This window comes from Mustela nigripes, chromosome 1 (genome assembly GCF_022355385.1).
Source record: "Mustela nigripes isolate SB6536 chromosome 1, MUSNIG.SB6536, whole genome shotgun sequence".
NCBI lineage: Eukaryota > Metazoa > Chordata > Mammalia > Carnivora > Mustelidae > Mustela > Mustela nigripes.
Window position 1 is genome coordinate 67,675,624 of NC_081557.1, and position 24,486 is coordinate 67,700,109.

A 24,486-nucleotide genomic window follows, 5' to 3' on the forward strand; every position below is an offset into this window, starting at 1 on the left:
TGTGTCTTTTGCCAACGCGTCTCATTCCACTATTTGTTGAAAAGATTGCGTAAGGATATCTAAACACTCTTGTGAGTCAGGAATGCTGACTCATCCAGGAGCATGAATGCATAATTCATAATCCTGGAGCATTCCTCCAGGAGCACACTCACCCCAGAAGCAAGTGGAACAGCACACAGTGCCTGCAGGGGGAGCCAGCGCTTGTCTCAACAAACCAAGTACCTCTTCCTTCAGCTGTCTTAGGTATGGCCAGGTCTGACACCAAGACTGGTACTTTGAGAGCTTCCTGGAAGGTGCAAGCTGAAGGCACAGAGGGTGTAATGGACCTCTAGGGCTTCCTTGGGTCCTCTCTTTTGGTCTCTTTCCCCCACGGACCATTCGGACCGGATGTGCTCACACCTCTCCGCACCTGCCCCTGCCCTTCTCCAGCCTCCCCCCAGGAACCCTGGCCTCCTCTTCCAGTGAGACTCTCCTCCTGTCTTATTCCTTTAACATTCTTTCCTGGGGGGAAAATACTAATGGATTGGTGGATTGGAACCACCATAAGTAATACATAAGCAGTGTTTTCCTTGTGAGAAATGCTTTCAGTTTTTTAGAAGATAACCCTTTTAATCATGTATAAGGTGACTCTGAAGTAACTTTAAAAAGTTTAAAAGAAAAATGGAGTTTGTAAGCCCCAAATACCGTAACATCTTCGTATTTGCTTTTCTGTCCCCTTTTAATCCTTCTTTACACAGAAATTTTTTAAAAAATCAGTCTGAATCTGAATTAATAAGCCTTTTCAATGGTAGCCCACAAAAGTTGCCTTAGCTAATTATCCTGAGCTCATCTGGACAGCTCTTCTCCCACGAGGAGTCTTACGTGATTTTAAGGGCTCACACTCTGATACAGCAAATCTCCATGGACTTTTGCCAGAGGATTAACATTTTTAAAAATTTCCATCCACTGCAGATTGGTATTTTGGTAAATAAAAATGAATTAGAAAAATTAAACTTTAAAGGGATACCAAACAAAAACCCTCCCATTTTATGATAATAGACATAAAATTGGCTATCAAGCAAACATTTCTGGATGCTTCTTCTTCTCTCTCGTCATGAGCTAGTTCAACAGGACCACGCTGAGCAGAGCAGAGAGCGCATGCACAGGGACGACCTCCTGTTCTCTTAAACTTCATCTGAGGAGAGTAAACAGTTGAAGACTGACACCATCTTCATATGCATTCCTGTCTCCATTATTTTAAATCACTGGGTAGTGAAGAGCCATGACCCACTACAGAAACTGAGGTAATGGTGGGGGAGGGGCAGGAAATGGCAGCTCTTGGGCCTTCTGTCGATTCACATTTTCCAGCTTATTGTTGCAGCCTGAATAACCTGGTGTTGGAAAGAGGCGCTGTGAAACTTGGGAGACCAGTTGGAGAAAACCAGTTAGTCCCTCACTCTGTGTTCGCAGGCCGGCAGGAGCATCGTTCAGATGTCGGTTCTCCCTCTGCTCAGCTGCATCCGTTTGGCAAGGCTGCGCCCCCTCGAAGCCAGTTCCCTCGGGTGTACAGCGAGGACAAGGATGCCCCCTGCTCACCTCAGTGATGGTTCAGAGGCCTCCCTCAGTACAGTTGGTAAGGGGCATGAAATTCCAAAGTGCTGTGCAGATACCAAACATCAAACGACTCTAAAAGTCAAGCGTTTTCGAATTTGGGAAGCAGTGAAGATGCCACCTGTATTTTCATTTACCAGTAGGAGAAAGCATTTCAGAATGTCCTGCATTGTTCACATTCACAGATGGTAAAGACTGAGTGCATCTGTGGCCATGAAAATTGTCTTTTTCTCCAGCTCATTTTGATAGCCATGCTGTGTGGTCTGTCTCCATACCTTCATTCTCCCTTCACTTCCTGCTCCACGTCTTCGCGGCCTTATGTACTTGGGGCCAAAGGCTCTTGGAATTGCACTTTAGGATGGGAACGGACATCATAGGTCATTCATCCCCAACAAACCCTCCGTCTGAAATAGCAAGCACCGGGACGTGCGTGCGACTGACACTCCATCAGTGACCGGAGCTTGGTCTTTGTTCTAGAGCTTGCTGCTTCCTGTCTACCGGTCTACTTCCAGAAATTCATCCTGGAGGCATACTTCACAGAGCACAGATTCACAAAGACTGCTGTGTAAGGGTTATCAAGGAGGTCTGTAAAAGTGAAAGATGAGACCAATCTAAATGTCCAAATGAGAAGGACTACATTATAGTAATAAGGGAGCCTCAAATACCGGTGCCCATTTTTAGATCTCTAAAAGTTGAGCTCAAAGGGCCAAGGAGTTTTTCTGCTCCAAATATGCTGGCTCTCTTTGATTAGGAACCAGGAAAACTTTTGCATATTATGTATTTGTTTCCCTGTTTACTGATCATAAAACATTTGTTGCAGAACAGACTATATTTGGCTTGAAATAAGGGATGAAGGAGATTTTTGAGACAGAAAAGTAGCAGACATAGAACAAGGTAGAGAGCCCAGAAATAAGTCCACACTTAGAGTCAATTAATCTATGACAAAGGCAGCAAGAATATATGGGGAAAAAACGGTCTTCAATGAACAGAGTAGGAAAAACCAGATCACTTTCTTACATGATACACAAAATTAACTCATATAGATTAAAGATGTAAATGTGAGACCTGAAACCATAAAACTCCAAGAAGAACACATACGCCATAATCTCTTGGGACATCAGCCTTAGCAACGTATTTATGGATATGTCTCCTCAGGCAATAGAAGCAAAAGCAAAAATAAACTATCGGGGCTTCATCAAAACAAAAAGCTGTACAGAAAAGGAAACCATGGACAAAACAAAAAGGCTGCCTACTGACGATATTTGCAAATGACAGACTCAATAAGGGTTAATATCCAAAATATATAGAGAATTGATAGAATTCCACACCAGAAACCCCCCAAAACAACCAAAAAACTGACCAGAAAAAGGACAGAGTATCTAGATAGTTATTTTTCCAAACAAGAAAAAGACAATAAACCCGTGAAAAGACTCAACATCACTGATGATTAGGGAAATGCAAATAAAACCAGAGTGAGATAGCACCTCACACCCATCAGAATGGCTAAAATCCCAAAGGCAAGAGCAAGTGTTGGTGAGGGTGTGGAGGAAAGGGGGCCCTCGTGCATGGTTGGTGGGAATGCAAATGGGTGCAGCCTCTGTGGAAAACAGTATGGTGGTTCCTCAGAAAACTGAAATTAGAGCTACCATGTGATCCAGTCATTCCACTGCTAGATATTTACCCAAAGAAAGCGAAGAGATGCACACCTGTGTTTGTTAAAGCACCATTTACAACAGCCAAGGCATGGAAGCAGCAGTGTGCATCCACAGATGAATGGATAAAGATGACGGTGTATATACACAATGGACTTACTCAGCCATAAAAAAGGGTGAGATCTTGGCATTTGTGAGAACATAGACACAGAAGGTATAATGCAGAGTGAAATAAGTTAGAGAAAGAGAAATACCATAGGATTGGAATCTAAACACAAAGGAACAAACTCTTAGAGGACAAATGAGTGGTTCCCAGAGGGGAGGTGGGCGGGGGATGTGGGCCGTAGATAAAGGGGATTAAGAGGTACAAACTTCAAGTTCTAAAATAAGTCACAGATTAAAAGTACAGCACAGGGAATAGTCAATATTGTGATGACATTATTATGGTGACAGATGGTGACTGCACTTACCGGGGTGAGCACCGAGTAATATATGGAACTGCTAAATCATTGTTGTACACCTGAAACTCCTAGAACATTGCACGTTGATTGTACATCAAAACAGAAACCAATGCTTCCTGAGGTTAAAAATGTACACTTTGCTTAGAATCTTGACTGCATTTATTTATTAAAGTTTTTATTTATTTGACAGATCACAAGTAGGCAGAGAGGCAGGCAAAGAGAGGAGGGAGCAGGCTCCCTGCTGAGCAGAGAGCCTAATTAGGGGCTCTATCCCAGGTCCCTGGGATCATGACCTGAGCTGAAGGCAGAGGCTTAACCCACTGAGCCACCCAGGCACCCCCTTGGCTGCATTTATTTGTGTGATTAAAAAAAAAAGGGGGGGGGGTGCCTGGGTGGCTCAGTGGGTTAAGCCTCTGCCTTCAGCTCAGGTCATGATCCCAGGGACCTGGGATTGAGCGTCCCACATCAGGCTCTCTGTTCAGCAGGGAGCCTGCTCCTTCCTCTCTTTGTCTGCCTCTCTGCCTACTTGTGATCTCTCTCACTCTGTCAAATAAATAAATAAATAAATAAATAAATAAATTTAAATTAAAAAAAAAAAAAAGCCATGTCTAGCTCAAGGCATTAAGAGAGTTTTCACTGGAAGAAAGCAGAGACTATTTCTGTAAAAGGATAAGACAAATGATCTCTGTCTGTCAAATAAATAAAAAATCTTTAAAAATCTTCTAAAAAAAAAAAAAAAGATTAACCCTAAGGGGCAGGAAAAAAAAAGTAACATATAATCTGAAAAACTTCCTGTAATTTAGTGAGTATACCAAGTTGCTAAGGCCTGTGGCATGATTTCACCTAAATGCATTCACAGCATTTGACTCAGTTTACAAGTACTCCCAATCCAAGCCCATTGGGACCCCCCCCAAAAAAGGCAGCAATAGAGAGTTAGGATCTGTGTTTGGTATTTGAAAAAGCCCAAAGGAAATCTTACACTTACCCCACAAAACTTCATCAGGTTGCTTTGCCAAAACACCATGAAATCAAAGTGATACCCCTGATTATTTCATTTTGACCAGGAATTGTATTTAAAAAAATTTTTTTGAGGATTATTTTTCTTAATAATCTCTATATCCAACATGAGGCTTGAACTCATGGCCCCAAGATCAAGAGTCACATGCTCCTCTGACTGAGCCAGCCAGGCACCCCTGACCAGGAATTCTAAATGACACTTTTATATTATTAATAAAAGCAGAAAATTATTATTTAATACATTCATTTTGGTTAGTAAAATATTCTTGTAGACCATGAGGGACCTGAAGGATAAAGACTTAGTATTTTAAGGGCCAGACTCACCTGCATAATCACAGGTCTGTTGCATCCAAGGAATTCAACCTCCCTCTGTGTCCACATTATAAGGTCCAATCTACAGCAAAAACTTCAGATTTATTTTACATGAACAATGCTCTTTCTTCCTACCCCAAATGGTCTCTGATAAGCTTCACCATAAAACCCACCAATATGAGAAAACAATGACTCTAAAGTCCTGAAAGAGGGAAGGATTCCTAGGAACAGGGCTAAAAGTGTAAGGGCCTATTTAGCCAGAGCGATGCCATCCGGTTAAATAATGACTTTGTTGTTTATACAGTAAAACTTAAACTGTCCCTACCCCCCACTTCCCCCAGGGGACTTACTTAAAACAAATCCTGGAAACTAGTCCCAGGTAACAAAGCCCAAATACAAGGGTGGGTCAGGCCAGGTGGAGGTATTCAACCAGTGGGGGCACATACTGTCTCCTAGCCACCAAGGAGTATGGGCCCCACCCTTTGGGCACCTTTTGGACGCCAATTCTGACCAAGGTGATAGGCTAGTTCAAATATCTACTATAGGGTATATTGTAATTCAGTTGGTCACTTATGTGTGACCTAGCAGGACCGTGCAGTTTTCTCTGTTATAATCTCATTGGCTACCTATGCGTGACCAGGCCCAACCCCATGGCCTTTGCCCTTTAAAGCTAGTCTGTAAGGCAGAGGGTCGTCGCCTCTTTGCAAGAGATGTCCCTGGCCGGTCAGTTTGATTCTTGATGCTTGGCGTGAAATAAAGCTTTGCTTGACCTTTGCTTTGTATCAGTCTCGCTCCTTTGACCATGGACCCAACAAAAGCATTAGTTAACAAGAAGAGGAAAGATGTATTTAGAAAGATGTATTTTCGTAGCTATCATTTGGAAGAAAAGTGATTTTTTGGTGAACAAGTGGAATGTATCGATGCTAGGGACTACATGGTGCAGGCAAGAAGAATGAAGTTTAGGAATAAGTAGAGACACAAAATTCTGCCCAAGAAACATGAAGGGAAAGCAAGCAAATTGTAGGACAATGTGTATAACAGAATCCCATTTGCCTGAAAGGAAAATGGCCGACTACTGCGACGTGTGACTTGTGTATGCAGAGACACGTTCATATATGCCTAAGTCTAGAACGATGCTATTGTTTTCTCTGAGGAGAGGTGAGGGAGGGAGAACTTTAGAGTTTATATAGGCTCCGGTATCTTTTTAATATTTTTTAAAAGATTAATTCATTTCACATAGAGAAAAGAGCAAGCGGGCGGACAGAGAGGGACAAGCAGACTCTGCACTGAACCTGGCACCAGTGGTGGGGCTTGATCCCACTTCCCTGAGATCAGGACCTGAGCCAAAATCAAGAGCCTGACGCTAGGTGCTGTGGTATCATTTTATTTATTTTTTAAAATTTTATTTATTTATTTGACAGACAGAGATCACAAGTAGACAGAGAAGCAGGCAGAGAGAGAGAGGAGGAAGCAGGCTCCCCGCTGAGCAGAGAGCCCAAAGCGGGGCTCAATCCCAGGACCCTGGGATCATAACCCGAGCTGAAGGCAGAGGCTTTAACCCACTGAGCCACCCAGGCGCCCCCGTGGTATCATTTTAAAGAAAGATTTCTCAGGGCTCTGGGTGGCTTAGGCAGGTGTCTGACTTTGACTCAGGTCCTGATCTCAGGGTCCTGGGATCAAACCCCCACCCCACACCCCATGCTCACACATGTGCGCTTTCTTTCAAATCTCTTTAAAAACAAAAAAAAAAGATTTCTCACCTTTGCAATTAAACCAAGCTAAAACACCAACCTGATATTTAGAGGGCAGTGGCAGTTGAGCACGGAGCAGCACGTTGCAGGGGTTGGAAAGGTGCCAAGCCCAAGGGGAGCTGTGTTCATGGACAGACACAGCAGCACCTGATCGCCTGGTTCTCCCACGCTGCCTGGGTCCGGAGTGAGCCCCGCCCACTGTGTGCCCCTGCTCCCCCACCACCCCCACCACCCTCCTCCTATTTCCAATGAGAAATGAGAAAGTACAGTATATGCCTTCTTAATTTCTCAGATTGCAATCTGCAAGGACATTCTGTTGACAGCATGAATGTTCCGTCCTGCATCTCACACGCTGTCCGGCGAGGTGGGACACTGGCCACATCTTTATTTCAGCCCTTTCCAGAAGCAGAAAGGATTCTGGAAGCAAAAACTTCAAAATTAATTTGGGAAGATGCAGGGCAGAATGGTGGGCTGAGGAGGGGTTGTTTTCCAAGATTGCTAAAGAATGCTTATAGTTAGAATCAGTATTAGTACCTGTGGCCGAGGCTGAGTGGTTTGCTTGTGCCCACAGCTGATGGAAACCTCCCCCAGGGCCTCAGAGTGCTTGGCAGGAGTGGGGTCACAAACAAAGGAAAGGTCTTTTATTTCCAGGCTTTATTTCATTCTTTAAATTTTCACAGCTTAAAACATAACTTATAGCTTAACATTTCCAGTAGCCACCCTCTAGGACATAATACTTTTTTGGAAAAAAAAGACAAAAAACCTTTAGGTTCTGGCCTCAAACACTTCCCACAAGAATGTTCTGGATGGAGGGAGCTTTAAAAGTACAAAATAAAGAAACAGCCAGGGGCTAACTTTTCATGAGTGTGGGGGGGGTTATTTTACACTTGGGTTTGCCCACAGAGGCCTTCCTCTCCCTCAGTATGCTCTGCCATTTCTTTTTCAAGATCTTATTTTTAAGTAATCTCTCTACCTGACATGGGGCTTGAAGTCACAACTCTGAGATCAAGAGTCACGTGTTCCACCTCCTGAGCCAGCCAGGCATCTCTCCACGCTTCCTTGTATTCTGAAGACGGCCATGCCTGACTTCTGGCGCGCCAAGAAGTTCAGCTCTGGAAAGCAGGGAGTGTTGAAGAGGACACAGAACTCCAGCAGCCGCTGCCCAGATCCAAACCGGTTTCCTGTCCATGGGCCTTCTGTGTGAAAGAGGAGAAATGAATGAATCAGATGACCCTTGACCCTCTTTGTTTGGGTACACCACCCGGCTTCCTCAAGGCCCTGGGACCTGGCTCCTCCGACTGCTGCCTGGGGAAAGGACACAATTGTGTACAGAAGGTGGCCTGAATGTGAGAACCTTCTGTGACCCGCACTCCAGCTACAAATGAGGCCTGTGGACCAATGGCACTCTTGCTTTTCGAATCAAACAGTGCCTTTAAGAGTCCTTCTGGAAGATCACAAAGCTCCTGTCTGACTCCTCCAGGAAGAGCTCTTCTTGTATCCTTGGATTATTTAGAGATAGGCTTCTTACCAACTTCCCCAGGCAACTTCTTGCTTGCCACATGGCAAGCAGAAGAGATGGGACATTGGGGACTTAAGGAAAAGAGGAGGGAATGTTCTAGCTCTCCTTCATGTCTGCATGGGTGAATTTGCAGTTGGAGGCTGAGGACTTAGCTCCTGACCTTGGCCTCCACTGTAACTGGGGTACTTCCTTTGGTTTGTAGCTAAGAATGTTGGAGAGAGAAAGAATGGAAAATAAATTCATTCCTACTTTAGAGCTTGCCAAATCGAAGGCGGGATGGAGACACTTTCAAGTAAACACAGTGACTAACAAGCTAAGAGAATGAGAGCCAAGGCCAGCTCTGAGCCAGTCCCTCATTTCACCTGCAGCCCCAGAACCCCAGAGCATTTTCTCACTTGGCAGCGTTCAGTAGAAGGCTTATTGCTTTCCAGATCCTTGAAGAATCTTCATGCTTTTTCTTCAACTGCCCAGGCGCTCCATGCATACTGTGGGCTTCATGTGATACCCTGGTGAGGTAGGTGAGCAGCAAGCATCCCTAAGCCCACTTGGGAGAGCGCAAGGGCCTGACTGGAAACAGAGTTGGTGACTGAGGGGCGGAGATCTGAAGCCTCAGGTAACGTTCCAGTCATTCCAGCCCCCACGCAGGCTCACTTTCACACAAGTACCATGACCCAGCTTGTCAGGAAGTCCTTTGGACACCAGCTGCTGCCCACAGTGGCTAAGAATATCCCGGTTCCTCCCACGGGTTTAAATTGAGGCCATAGGAGGGGATAATCCAATTAATGTCAGAATAAGAGAGGAAGAGAAAAGCAATCTTCTCCCTAATTCCTGTTTCCAGTGCTGGTCCCTCATGCACAAATGAAGTTCTTCACCTTAAAGCTTCCAGCCCAGGGCCTGGCCCTGCTCTGAGCACCTCAGGCAGCCTTGCAGCTTCCACCTCTGCCCGGCAGGCAGACCGTGGTAGAACTTTTCACAGAAGCTCCCCGGGCAGAGGTGGGAGGGACAGGCTGGGCGGGAAGAACACAGAGAGCTTGTTAGGGCTGGCTGCACGCTCCGTCTGGATGCGCCCTGGCCTCGGCCCCAGAGCGCAGTTGAGCAAGCAGCCAGGCCTCCCTGAACTTCTTGTGAGTGCTAGAACTGATTTTGTCCAACCCAAGTCCTCAACTCCACACAGCTGATTTTGTTCACAGCCCTAGCGCCTTCAGGAATGGCTGGTCAAGGCTGGCCAACAGGAGGATGGGAGGGTGGTTCCGCCATGTTGGCCCCTTTTGTTGGAAAAATAACACTTTCCCTCTGAGGTAGGAATGGAACTGGGCGCAGCCTTGGTTAACACTCCACATCCTGCAGCTCGATCTCCTCGGTGGTGCTCTCTGCAAAACAAGAGACAAGCCCAGGCAGGTGTCCATCAGCCCGGGGATTGGGCGGGGGGGGGGGGGGGGGGGTTTCTTGGGGAGACCAGGCTAACAGGCATCCCCCAACCATGAATGCGTGAATGGATGATCACAGGGCCCAGAGAATTACCCTTGAGTTTGTGTCTTCTCTTCCTCTGGAATTTGTATGCACACTTGTTACACACCCACATGAGGCTGATTAACAGCGCAGCCACAGCAGCGAGAAAAACCAGGAAGACGGCAACAAAATGGAGGTCTTCGTAGAGGATCTCTACGGGCGGGGAGGGGAACGGGGAGACAAGGTCTCTTTGAGTATCATGAATCACTCCCCCCCACCAGGGCTGGCAGTTCAGCGGGGGGGACCCCCCCCTCACCCCCCACCCCGTCTTGCCTGACACGTGCAGCACGATGGTGCCAAACTGGCTGCTCCCCAGGCGCTCCGTCACCGTGATGACGTAGTAGCCGGAGTCCCTCACGCCCACACTGAAGAGCTGGATGGAGCCGTTGTCGAAGGTGCAGAGTCGGTCCTTGTGGCTCTGGGAGATGTTGGCCTGAGTCCCTGGCTTCCACTCCACGATCTTCTGCGCTCCCCAGTTAGACGTATACCTCCACTCAATGGTGGGGATGCCATGGCAGGAGTACTCAACCGAGAGCAGGATGTCCTCCTCCACCGTGGCATTGATGGCGGACTGGGGGATGTACAGTGACACGCCCTGACCTGCGGGACCCGGTGACAAAACGGAGGCAACTTATATAGGAGCTGACAGGGGAGGGGACTGCCGGGAGTCATTCATTTATTGAGCAAATACTTACTAAGTGCCTGTTCCGTGCCAGGCTGTTGTCTAGGTTCTGGTGCTGGCCCAATATGTGTATCCCCAATCCCCGCTGCCCAATCCTGAAATTCCTATATTGAAGCCCCAACCTCCAGCAGGACTATAATTGAAGATGAAGCCTCCAAGGAGGTAATGGAGGTTAAATGAGGTCATAAGGATGGGGCCCTGATCCAGCAGGATTAGTGTCTTTATAAGAAGAGACACCTGAGTGCTCTGTCACTCATTATCTCTCTACAGGGATGCAAGGGGGAAATGGGAGAAAATACTCAGAGATTGCAGCAAGAAGGGAGAAGGCAGCTGTCTACAAGCTAGGAAGAGAGCACTCACCAGAAACTGCCTTGCTAGAACCTTGATCTAGGGCTTTCCAGCCTCTGGCACTGCAAGAAAATAATTTCTGGTGCTTAAGCCCCTCAGTGTGTGCTATTTTGTTACAGACTAAAACTGAACAAGACACAAGGTTCTTGTGTGCTCAATGGACAGTGAACCTCCCCGGAGGCTCCATTCTATAAGGGAGACATACAAGGGTGAAATAAACAAGATCATTTTAGATCATGGCAAGCACTACTGACCAGTGGGGGTGGAGATGGCACACAGAATTAAGATAATGGTCAGGGAAGACTTCATGGAGGAAATGACATCTGAATGGAGACCGGAAGGGCAGGCAGGCAGCGTATGGACACTCGCAAGAGGAGCATCTCAGGCAGAGGGAGCAAGCACAAAGACTGAAGGGAGGGCAAGTACTGGTGAGTCTCAGGGACAGAAAGGCCAGCATGCTAGAATGCAGTGAGCAATGTGGAGAGACAGAGTGAGGCTGCAGAGCAGGCAGGACACAGGCCATGCTGTGAGGGGTGGGAGTGGGGCTTTACTCAAGGCTGATGGGAGCTATAGGGGGGCTTAGGTGGAAGGTGATATTATCCATTAAGCTTGACAATGTTTGCTGTGCAGAACATACTGGGGGGTGAGGGGACAAGAGCCGAAGCAGGACGAGCCATCAGAGAGCTGCTACAGGGGTCGGACAAGAGATGGAGGTATAGCCTCACAGAGCATGAATGTGGTCTGATTTAGGCTATGTATTTGGAAGCAGAGAGGACAAAATATGCTGACAAACTAGATGTGGGTATGGGGGAGGCAGAGGCATCAGAGTTTTCTGTGTGCGCATGCAGATGTGTCATTGTGCCATTGAATAAAGTTAGGTGTGTACACCGTTGTACATGTACTATGTAGGTACCACGCACAAGCCCTGCGCCAACCACATTACACACATCGTCTCAGCAAGGTCTCATCCACAACCTACTGCAATGCCATCAAGCACAGAGCAAGCCTCACCGTCCACAGGACTAATGAGCTTGGCAAAGTTCACTCTGCAAAGCAAAGAGTCACACAAAGGCTGCTGTTGAAATGTTTAACCTCTAAGCTTGGATCAGTAGTCAGTGATTGGTGGTGGTGAGCACAGAATGTGACAAATAGCCCACACCCTGAGACGACTGGATAGAGTTGGCTGGATTGGATAATGAACAGGGCAGGACCAAAACTTGGAGCCCTGCCCTCGGTTTCCACCTCCATTTCCCCCTCAGTCTTTGAGAGCCCAGCTGCCCCGAGCCCCTGCCGTGTGGCTCCAGGTAACCACACCTGTTCCTTTTCCAGGCCTGTCTCACTGTCCCCTCTCATCCCCAGCACATTCCTTTAGTGGTCCTCTCCTACGGCTCTTGGCAAGGCGACTATGAACAGCCTGATAAAAGGCATGTGGAAAAACCGAGAAGTGGTAATGGTTTTCAAGAATGACAACTGCCAAGGAACAAAAATACATTTTCTCCCAACTCTATTTTAAAACATGTTAAATTCAGAGAAAAGTTTTGAAAGGCAAGTACAATTAATATGTATCCTCTCCTTAGTTTACTAGTTATGAACATTTTGGCACATTTACCCTTTTCTCTCAGGAAAAAAACAGAGGTCAAATTCCAGGTGAGCCCTTCTTCTTCTCTGTGTCCCCTAACACAGTCCCTGATGCATAGTGATAGGTCAACAGGTATTTGTTGACTGAATGAATAAGTAAATGACAAAATACTTAACAAGAAAAGTGAGATTTCCTGGTAGAATTGTTGCTGCTGAAGTGGTATGAAAAATTAGCACATTTAAAAGGTAACACACAAATAAGAAAGAGAACTATAATTTAGTCAAGATTTTATGTGCCAGTTACTAGATTATATACTTATTGTACTTAGCAATCCTTCCCTAATGTTTTACTTAAGTCAGCAACATGCCCATGTAGCTAGGAAATGGAAAAGACGGGACTTAAATGCAGTTCTGTCTGATCAAAGCCCTATGTTTTTCCCTAAAGACACCACCAAGATATTAGAAATAAATGAGGGAAGCAAGGGCAAACATGGACTATTGGGACTTCATCAAGATCAAAACCATTTGCACAGCAAAGGAAACAGTCAACAAAATCAAAAGACAAGGGACAGAATGGGAGAAGATATTTGCAAACAATGTATCAGATAAAGGGCTAGTATCCAATATCTATAAAGAACTTATCAAACTCAACACCCAAAGAACAAATAATCCAATCAAGAAATGGATGACATGAACAGACATGTCTGCAAAGAAGACATCCAGATGGCCAAGAGACACATGAAAAAGTGCTCAAAAATTACTCAGCATGAGGGAAGTACAAGTCAAAACCATAGTGAGATACACCTCACACCTTACAGTCAGAATGGCTACAATTAACCAGTCAGGAAACAACAGGTGTTGTCAAGGATGCAGAGAAAGGGAAACCCTCCTACACTGTTGGTGGGAATGCAAGCTGGTGTAGCCACTCTGGAAAACAGCATGGAGGTTCCTCAAAAAGTTGAAAATAGAGCTACTCTACAACCCAGCAATCGCACTACTGGGTATTTACCGTAAAGATACAAATGTAGTGATCTGAAGGGGCATGTGCACCTGAATGTTTATAGCAGCAATGTCCACAATAGCCAAACTATGGAAAGAGCCTAGATGTCCATCAGCAGATGAATGGATAAAGAAGATGTATACATATGTGTGTGTGTATACGTGCACACACACACACATACACACATACATACACACAAAATGGAATACTAGGCAGCCATCAAAAAATCTGAAATCTTGCCATTTGCAATGATATGGATGGAACTAGAGGGTATTACACTAAGCGAAATAAGTTAATCAGAGAATGACAATTATTTTATCTCTCTGATATGAGGAATCTGAGAGGAAGGGCAGAGTGTTATAGGGGTCAGGGAGGGAAAAAATGAAATAAGACGGGACCAGGGAGGGAAACAAGCCATAAGGGACTCTTAATCTCAGGAAACAAACTTTGGGTTGCTGGAGGGGAGGGACAATGGACACTGGGAGCGTATGTGCTATGGTGAATGCTGTGAATTGTTTAACACTGATGATTCACAGACCTGTACCCCTGATACCCCTGAAATAAATAATACATTATGTTAAAAAAGAGAAAGAATAAATGAATTCAGTAAAGTTGCAGAATGCTGCTTTTCTGCCCATGGTTGCTGCCGAGTAAGCATCATTAAAGTCTCCCTCCCACCACCATCATGTCTAAATCAGAGTCTCCCAAAGAGCCTGAATAGCTGTAGAAGCTCTTTATCGGAGGTCTGAGCTTTGAAACCAAAGAGAATCTGAGGAGCCATTTTGAGGAATGGGGAACACTTATGGACTATGTGGTAATGAGAGATCCAAACACCAAATGCTCCAGAGGCTTGGGCTTGTCCCATAGGCTACTGTGGAGGAAATGGATGCAGCCATGAATGCAAGGCCACATAAGGTGGATGGAAGAGTTGTAGAACCAAGGAGGGCTGTCTCTAGAGAAGATTCTTAAAGACCTGGTGACCACTTAACTGTGAAAAAGATTTTTGTTGGCGGCATTAAAGAAGACATTGAAGAACATCATCTAAAGAGATTATTTTGAACAGTATGGGAACATCAAAGTGATTGAGATCATGACTGACCAGGGCAGTGGCAGAAAGGGGTTTTGCTTTTGTAACATTTGATGACCATGACTCTGTAGATGAGATTGTCATTCAAAAATACCATACTGTGAATGGCCATGACTGGGAAGTAAGGAGAGCCCTATCTAAGCAAGAGATGGGTAGTGCTTCACCCAGCCAAAGAGGTTGAAGTGGTTCTGAAAACTTTGGAGGAGGACGTGGGGAAGGTTTTGGTGGTCATGACAGCTTTGGTTGTAGAGGAAACTCAGTGGGTGAGGTGGCTTTGGTGGCAGTCCAGGTGGTGGTGCATATGGGGCAATGGTAATGGCGATAATGGATTTGGTAATGATGGAAGCAACTTTGGAGGTGGCGGAAGCTATAATGATTTTGGCAATTACAACAATCCATCCTCAACTTTTGGATCTATGAAAGGAGGACATGTTGGAGGCAGAAACTCTGGCCCATATGGTGGTGGAGGCCAATACTTCGCCAAACCACAAAACCAAGGTGGTTATGCTGGTTCCAGCAGCAGCAATAGCTACGGCAGTAGCAGGTTTTAATTACTGCCAGGAAACAAAGTTTAGCAGGAAAGAAGAGCCAGAGAAGTGACAGGAAAGCTACAGGTCACATAAATTTGTGAACTCAGCAAAGAAGCTGCTACAAAGAAGACATGTTTTAGACAATACTCATGTGTCTGGGCAAAAAACTTAAGAACTGTATTTGTGACTGTTTAACAGGTGATTTTAGTTTCTGTTCTGTGGAAAGTGTAAAGCATTCCAACAAAGAGTTTTAATGTAGATTTTTTTTCTTTTTTGGCAACCATGTTGTTGATTGCTAAGTGTAATAGTCTGATCATGAGGCTAAATAAAGTCTTAAAAAAAGTTGCAGAATACATAATATATAGAAATCTGTTGTATTCCTATATACTATAATGAAGTAGAACAAACATATTAAGAATATACTCCATTTACAATTGCACTAAAAAGAATAAAATGCCTAAACTTAATCAAGGAGGTGAAAGACCCCAATGAAAAAATCAAAGAAGAAATTTAAAAATACACAGGGACAAATAAAAATGAAAACACAACAATTCAAAATTTGGGATTTAGCCAAAGCAGATCTAGGTGTGAAGTTTATAGCAATATAGGCCTACCTCAAGAAACCAGGAAAATCTCAAATAAACAATGTAACAATACATATAAAGGAGTTAGAAAAAGAACAAAGCCCAAAGTGAACAGAAGGAAGAAAATAAGGATTAGAGCAGAAATAAGTAAAATAGAGACTAAAAAAAAAAAAAAAAAAAAAACAGTGGAAAAGATAAATGAAACCAAGAGCTGATACTTTGAAAAGATAAACCAAATTAGTATTAGCTAGACTTAAGGAAAAAAAAAAAAAAAAAGGAAAACCAAAGCCAAACCAAAGCAAAACAAAACAAAAACAACAACAACAACAAAAAAAGACAAAAAACAAAAACAAAAACAAAAAAAAAAGGGAAAGGAATCAAAAAACGAAGCAGGTATTTCTATACCTTAGAAATACAAGGAAATGTAAGAGATTATGAAAATTTATATGCCAAAAAATTGGACAACATAGAAGAAATGGATAAGTTACTAGAAACATACACTCCTCTACAAATGAATCAGGAAGAAATAGAAAATCTGAACTGAAGAATTACTAGTAATAAAATTGAATTGGTAATCAAAAAACTCCCAACAAACAAAAGTCCAGGACCAGATGGCTTCACAGGTGAATGCTACAATACATTTAAAGACGACTTGGGATGTCTGGGTGGCTCAGCTGGTTAAGCGTCTGCCTTCAGCTCAGGTCATGATCCCAGGGTCCTGGGATCCAGTCCCCCATCGGGCTCCTTTGTCCATGGGGCGGGCGCCTGCTTTTCCCTCTGCCTGCCACTCCCCCTGTTTGTGCTCTCCCTCCCTCACAAATAAGTAAGCCTTAAAAAAAAAAATTTAATGCCTATCCTTTTCAAATTATTCCAAAACTAGAAGAGGAAGGTAAACTTCTAAACTCATTCTATGAGGCCATTATTACCCTGATACCAAAATCAAAGACCCCCCCCCCCAAAAAAAAAGAAAAGAAAGAGAGGGAGAGAAAGAACTATAGACCAGTATCTCTGATGAACATTGATGCAAAAATCCTTAACAAAGTATTAACAGAAATCAACTATATGAGAAAAACTTCATCACAATCAAATGGGATTAAGCCAAGGATGCAAGGATGGTTCAATATCTGTAAATCATTCAACATGACACATCACATTAACAAGAGGAAGGATAAAAACCACATAATTATCTCAATAGAAGCAGAAAAAGCATGGGATGAAGTACAACATCCATTCATAATGAAAACCTCAATAAAGTGGGGTTAGAGGGAACATACCTCAACATAATAAAGACCATTCATAAATCCCATAGCTTACATCATGCTCAATGGTGAAAACCTGAAAGTGTTTCCTCCAAGATCAGGAACAAGACAAGGATGTCCACTCTAACTGTTCTGATTCAACATAGTACTGGAAATTCTAGTGACAGCAAGCAGATAAAGATTTAAAAGGGTCCATTCTGGTAAGGAAGAAGTAAAATGGTCACTGTTTACAGATGACATGACACGATATGCAGAAAACCCTAAAGATGCTACCAAAAAACTATTTGAACTGATAAATGAATTTAGTAAAGTTGCACAATACAAAATATACAAAAATCTGTTGCATTTCTATACACTAATACAGTAGCAGAAAGAGAAGCAGAATGAAAACAGTTCCATTTCCAACAGCACCAAAAAAGAACAAAATACCTATGAATAAATTCAACCAAGGAGGTGAAAGGCCCATACTTTGAAAGCTATCAAACATTGATGAAAGACAATGAAGATGACACAAACAAATGGAAAGCTATACCATGGATGGTAAGAATTAGTAGCATTAAAATGTTCATATTACCCAAAGCCATCTACATATTCAATGCAATTCCTATCAAAATGCCAACAGCATTTTTTCCCCCAAGATTTTATTCATTTATTTGACAGAGAGAGATAGAGATCACAAGTAGGCAGAGAGGCGGTGAGGGAAGCAGGCTCCCTGCTGAGCAGAGAGCGCAGTGTGGAGCTTGATCCCAGGACCCTGAGATCAAAACCTGAGCCAAAGGCAGAGGCTTAACCCACTGAGCCACCCAGGTGCCCCAACAGCACTTTTCACAGAACTAGAATAATCCTAAAATGTATATGGAACTACAAAAGACTCTAAATAGCCAAAGCATTGTCTAGAAAGAACAAAACAGAAGGTGTCACAATCCCAGATTTCAAGATATACTACAAAACTATAGTAATTAAAACAGTATGATATTGGGGCCCCTAGGTGGCTCTGTTGGTTAAGGAACTGCCTTCAGATAGGGTCACAATCCCGGGGTCCTGAGATCGAGTCTTCCATCAAGTTCCTTGCTCAGTGGGGAGCCTGCTTCTCCCTCTGCTTGTGGGTGTGCACTGACAAATTAACCTTAAAAAAAAAAGAAAAGAAAAGAAAACCACAGTATGACACTGACACAAAAACAGACACAGATCAATGCAACAGAATACAAAGACCAGAAGTAAACCCATGATTATATGTTCAATTAACCTATGACAAAGGAGGCAAAATTATACAATGTGGAAAAGACAGTCTCTTCAATAAATGGTGTTGGGAAAAGCGGGCAGCCTCATGCAAAAGAATGAAACTGGACCACTTTCTTACGCCATACACAAAATTCAGCTGAAACGGATTAAAAACCTGTGAGACGTGAAACCAAAATATTCCTAAAGGAAAACAGAGGTAGTAATCTCTTTGACATTAGCTTTAGCAACATTTTTCCAGATAGGTCTCCTCAGGGAAGAGAAACAAAAGCAAAAATAAGGAATTGAGATTATACCAACAGACAAAGGAAACCATCAACGAAGGAAACTATTAAGACAAAAAGGCAACCTATTGGAAATATCTGTAAATGACATATCCATTAAGAGGTTAATATCCGGGGACGCCTGAGTGGCTCAGTTGGTTAAGCAGCTGCCTTCAGCTCAGGTCATGATCCCAGCGTCCTGGGATCGAGTCCCACATTGGGCTCCTTGCTCAGCAGGGAGCCTGCTTCTCCCTCTGCCTCTGCCTGCCATTCTGTCTGCCTGTGTTCGCTCTTCCCCACCGCCCTCTCTCTGATAAATAAATTTTAAAAAAAATCTTAAAAAACAAAAAAAAGAGGACGCCTGGGTGGTGTCCTCTGCTTTGGGCTTGGGTCATGATCCCGGGGTCCTGGGATCAAGCCCCGCATCGGGCTCTCTGCTCTGCTCTCCTTCCTCTCTCTCTGGCTGCCTCTCTGCCTGCTTGTGATCTCTGTCTGTCAAATAAGTTTTTAAAAAAATTTTTAAAAAAGAGGTTAATATCCAAAAATACATAAGGAACTTACAGAACTCAATGCCAAAACAATTAAAAAATGGATAGCAGATGTGAGTTGCCATTTTTCCAAGGAAGACAACCAAATGGCCAACAGACACATGACAAGATGCTCCACATCACTCATCATCAGGGAAATACAAATCAAAACCACAGTGAGATATCACCTCACACCTGTCAGAGTGGTCACAATAAAAAAATAACAAGTGTTGGTGAGGATGCAGAGAAAAAGGAACCCTCATGCAATGTTGATAGGAATGTAAATGGAAACTGTGGAAACCAGTATGGAGGTTCCTCAAAAAAACAAAAACAGGGGCGCCTGGGTGGCTCAGTGGGTTAAAGCCTCTGCCTTCGTCTCAGGTCATGATCTCAGGGTCCTGGGATCGAGCCCCACATCGGGCTCTCTGCTTGGTGGGGAGCCTGCTTCCTCCCCTCTCTCTCTGCCTGCCTCTCTGCCTACTTGTGATCTCTGTCTGTCAAATAAATAAAATCTTAAAACAAAACAAAACAAAGACAAAAACAAACCAACCAACAAACCCTGAGAACAGAAATACCATATGATACAGTAATTCCATTGCTGGAATTCTAAAGAAGCCAAAAACACTAACTTGAAAAGATATTTTTACTGCTATGCTTATTGCAGCAATTTTTTTTCTTACAACAGCCAAGCTATGGAAGAACCCTACATGTTCAATAAATGAATGGATAAAGAAGTGACAGGGTACACACACACACACACACACAGACACACACTCACACTGGAATATATTACTCAGTCATAAAGAAGAATGAGATCTTGCCATTTGCAACAATATGGATGGATTTAGAGAGTATGATGCTAAGTGAAAGAAGCCAGAAATTCAAATACCATAGGCTTTCACCGATATGTGAAATTTGAAAAACAAAATGAACAAACAAAAAGCACAATCAAACCCATAAATGTAGAGAAGAAATTGATGGCTACCCGAGAGGTTGGGGTAGGGAGATGGGCAAAATGGGTAAAGGGGAGGGGCGCCTGGGTGGCTCAGTGGATTAAGCCTCTGCCTTAGGCTCAGGTCATGATCTCAGGGTCCTGGGATCGAGTTCCGCATCGGGCTCTCTGCTCAGCAGGGAGCCTGCTTCCTCCTCTCTCTCTCTCTGCCTGCCTCTCTGCCTACTTGTGATCTCTGTCTGTCAAATAAATAAATAAAATCTTTAAAAAAAAATGGGTAAAGGGGAGTGGGAGGTACAAGCTTGTAGTTATGGAAGAAGTCGTGGGATGAAAGGGACGGCACGGGGAGTGTAACAGATGGTGTGGCCAGTGCTATATGGTGACAGATGGTAGCTACACTTGTGATGAGTATAGCATAACATAAAGACCTGTCAAGTCATGATGTTGTACGCCTGAAACTAATGTAACATTGTATGTCAGTTTTACTTCCATAAAAAAAAAAAAATACAAAAACTGTTTTTTCCACTTGACTTTGTAGCTGTTACCTATTTATCTAGGTTTCTGGATTTCTCTGATCCCAGATATCAGCAGCTGAAATAGTGATTACTGTAAGATTCAGAAAACCACATTTGGAACTCATGACAAATCTGTGTATTTCCTGGATAGTCTGTGTGAAACATGTTGGTCAAGGTTATTGAAGACCAGTTCCCTAGGATACTACCAGCACTTTCAATATGCTTAGAGGTCTTCATTTTAAGCCTTTTAGGTACTAAACTGAAAAGCAAATAAAAATAACAAGCCCAAGTTTCTGAGGTGCTGATACACGTGGAAATGGGCCAACTAGATGGTTGGTTTCATGTTCTCTTGACCGTAAGAACCTCCCCCTAATCAGGGCTGCCTGAATCAGGGCTGCCTGGAGGGTCAATCAGTAAACATAGGACTCTTGGTTCCAGCTCAGGTCATGATCTGAGGGTTCTGAGATTGAGGCCCACAGTGAGCTCCCTGCTCCGTGGGGAGTAAGCTTGTCTCCCTCTCTCTTTGCTCTGCACTCTCTCAAGTAAATAAATCTTAACAAACAAAACAAAAACAAAACAAAAAAAACCCTCCTACTAATCAGACTAGCCAGGCATTTAACTAGGTTTTTGGAACAAAGAGTTCTTTCTTCTATCTATCTGCCACATATAATTAGTAATAAATGGTCTATAGCAAAGTTGGAAAATTAACAGTTCCAAGAACTTAAAGGCAAACTGCTTGTCACCGGTTTAAGAAGCTGAATTAATGAGTAACCACTTCGGCATCTCATGCTAAAATCATTCAGAACAAGTTAGAGAACACTAATAGCTACACCACTACTCGGACCTGGCTCAAAGGTTCTATTCAAGGGGGTTGGTTCAATGAGATTTTACTTGTAATATGGACGCCAGCATCCACTAAACAGCAGCAGTTCTGTATAGACAAGGAATACCTACAATGTGGTACTAAGTTAAAAAATAAGTTTATAGAGCAGCATACGATTGTTTATATTTGTATAAATATGTACGTGTTAACTAGAGAAAAATGGAAGGGATTGCCTCAGAGACTGGATGGCCACAGAATTTTATTTTCCAAATTACACATTTATATGCTTCTGAATTTCAGGTATTTATTGAAATAAGAAATAAAATATATTTTAAGAAGTGTATTTTTTTTTACTTTTTAAGGTTCTGCTGATTAGACCAAGCAATCTGGTGGTTTAAAGAAAGTTTCAGGGTTGACCTCGCTTTACATCTTCACTTGCATTCTGTGTGACAAGCAGAGAAGTCCTCAATTCTACCCATTTCCCGGATAGCTGCAGATGCCGCCTTTAAGGAAGGAGTCAGAGAACTAAAGATTTTAGCAGGAAAGTCACTGGAGCACAAACCCACGGGCTTCCTGAAAGCCTGACTTCCTGGCGCTGGGGAGCCCCACTCAGAACCACCCAGAGGGAACGTGCCAGCAGTGAATTCGGCTGGAATGGAGCATGCAAACAAATGGAAATGGGCGGAAATAGAATTCTCAGAATGAACAGCTCCTTATGCCTTTTCAGACACACAGATTAGGGAGGTTGTATTTGGCAGCTTAAAAAAAAATTGATGATTTAAGATGCATAGACTTCCTGAACTCGCAAGGCAAGTCCATTCTATTCTGAAGACCACAGTTTCGATGAACAAGTGCGTCAGCTACTGCGGAGACAGGTGGCTGACGAGGCCTCCGGGTTTCCACAGTCACAGAGGGGACACCTATATCGGGACAACTGGTGTGAACAGGATCTGTGTGGTTCCACCAGGAGCCTCTTCACTGTGAGATGGGGAGAAGTACCTTCACATTCCAGAACGAGGGTAGGAAAGCCTCCGGAGGAAGGCTGCGGCGTTGAGGGGCGGGACACATGTGGGGCCCAGCAGGGCACAGCACATAGGCCCCCACGCTTGCCTTCCTTGGCTCAGGTCTGTGCCATGGGTCTGGGGGTACCAACCCTCCAGGTGTGCCATGCTCTGAGAGTTCTTCCAGGATTGGGGAGTTTCAGTGCGGAAAGCAAACCAGGACAGCTGGTCACCCGGAGCCTCGGAGAAATGTCCAAGAGGAAAAAGAAAACTCCAAGCGATACAAGAGTGGATTTCTGAGGCAGCCAGGGGTGGGGTGCAGAGGTGGAGCAGGGTGAGGACCGAAGCTACCCCTCCCTGACCCGTTGGGCTCATCTCCTAGCTCATTTCCACCTCAGCAATCCCACCACACCCCTCCAGTCACTGAATGCTGCCATCCCGTGCTCCGCCCCAGGGCACTGGCTCTCAGGGGTGCTGGCCTGGGGAAGAGTATTAATATCCCCATTTTTCAGAGGAGCAAACTCAAGTTCACTGGGGTTAGGGAATGCGCCCCACGTCAGGGTAAGTGGCAGAGCCGAGAATGAAACCCTGTGTACTTTTTTGCTGTCCCGCTAATGAGCCAGGGAGGCTCAGGAAGGAGAGGGAGAGGACACTTGCTGCAACGGAGGCTTGCAGAGTACGATTTTCAAGGTGCACGAAGGCGAGGAGGTGCACACCAGGCTGGGAGAACTGTGAGCCCACCCAGGGCAGTAGGACGGAATCCTCTGTGCCCAGACCTGCTGAGTAAGAAGGGAGGTTATAGCGGGAGGTATCTGTGACAGGCTGGAGACTGTGTGGGAGTGAGTCCTCCAGATTCCCCAGCCTGGTATTCACATAGAGGCTCAGCAGCATCTGAACCTGGCTTCTGGAAGGGCCATCTGGCGGCAGAGTTATTCTTTTTTTTTTTTTAAGACTTTATTTAAAGATTTTATTTATTTGACAGAGATCACAAGTAGGCAGAGAGGCAGCCAGAGAGAGAGAGGAGGAAGCAGGTTCCCGGTCTAGCAGAGAGCCCGATGTGGGGCTCGATCCCAGGACCCTGAGATCATGACCTGTGCCAAAGGCAGAGGCTTAACACACTGAGCCACCCAGGCGCCCCAGATTTATTCTTTATGCACATGCTTGCACTGCCTGGAGCCCACCACCTGTGCCGGTCCTATCACCTTCCTGAGAACCCACGAATGGAGGCCAAACAGTGGAGGGGCAGCCCGAGACCCTGCACTGGGGTGGCTGGGGGTGGGGGACCGGTGTGGATGGGTAGCGGTGGAGCATGAGACAGGGCATGTGTGCAGAGTAGGTCTGCCCTGGAACTCCTTACTCATCACCCAGCTCAGCCGAAGAGTCCAGCACAGTGCCTGGGACTTTGTGGGCACTCACAGTAGCCTGGCACGAAAGAACAAATAAAGACATGCATATTCTCCCTGTCCAACTGCTGCCCTTTTGGAGAGATCAGGGATTGGGGGGGGGTCTGGGTGGAGCTTACAGAGGTGCTGGCAAGACCCCCTTCCTAGCCCCTGATCTGCTGAGGGTCAAAAAGCTCAGAGGAGAAACAGCAGCTTTAAGCTGCAACAAGAACATCCACATCGCTGTCTAACCACTGTCCTTCTTGAAACAAGCAAGCCTGGAATATTGCAAATAGTTCCGTGTAAAAGCCCTCGCGTCGGAGCTTTTGGGTTTAGATGCCATGAAGTGTGGAAGACAGACTTCTGCACAGTTTTCAGGCTTTCTACCCCTCCTGTTAGCTCAGGTAGTAATTCCCCCGTCAGCACCCCATGACTCCGGGACCAAAGCTTAGCTTGTCCTCAACGGAGCTCCTGGCGACTCCTTGGGGTGTCACCCAAACAACATGGACAGAGGGGCAGGTTGAGGCAGAGGCTGGCAGGCTGTGCCCCTGTCATCGTCTCCTAACCAGAAAAGAGATCTATGTATCACTGCAAAATAGCGCTAGCTGCCGTTTTGGTCAGTAACCGAAAGGGTGATCAGGTCGGTAACCTGATCAGAACTAGGTGTCCTGGGCCACTATCACAGCCTAGCAAAACCCGGGCTGGGAAAGTTGAACGACTGCGCCACTATCAGCTGGGAAAGATGGAAGTTTGATAACGTTGTATTGTCAGAAGTATGCAGAAGTCACATTCAAACAGGACTGTGCGAATTGTAGATGGGCATAACCTTCTTGGAGGGCAATATGGTAGAATCTAGAAAAATTATTAGCCCTATACCTCTTGATCCAGAAACTCCACTTTTATGA

The 24,486-nt window shown here is 44.7% G+C and overlaps 1 protein-coding gene across 2 annotated transcripts in view; it reads right to left on the minus strand.

Annotated features, from left to right (window-relative positions):
* Positions 1–7,084: 7,084 nt before the first annotated feature.
* The window catches only part of VSTM5 (V-set and transmembrane domain containing 5), a 37,092-nt gene continuing 19,690 nt past the window's right edge, over positions 7,085–24,486 (minus strand). Inside the window, exons 2-7 of one of the 2 annotated variants that reach the window (XM_059391727.1) lie at positions 10,085–10,411; positions 9,824–9,964; positions 8,698–9,672; positions 7,757–7,979; positions 7,318–7,386; positions 7,085–7,200 (exon numbers count right to left, since the gene is read on the minus strand). In XM_059391727.1, coding sequence (XP_059247710.1) covers positions 9,629–9,672; positions 9,824–9,964; positions 10,085–10,411 — 512 coding nt within the window. In that variant the 3' untranslated portion in view covers positions 7,085–7,200; positions 7,318–7,386; positions 7,757–7,979; positions 8,698–9,628. The other variant, XM_059391717.1, reaches the window with a different exon arrangement.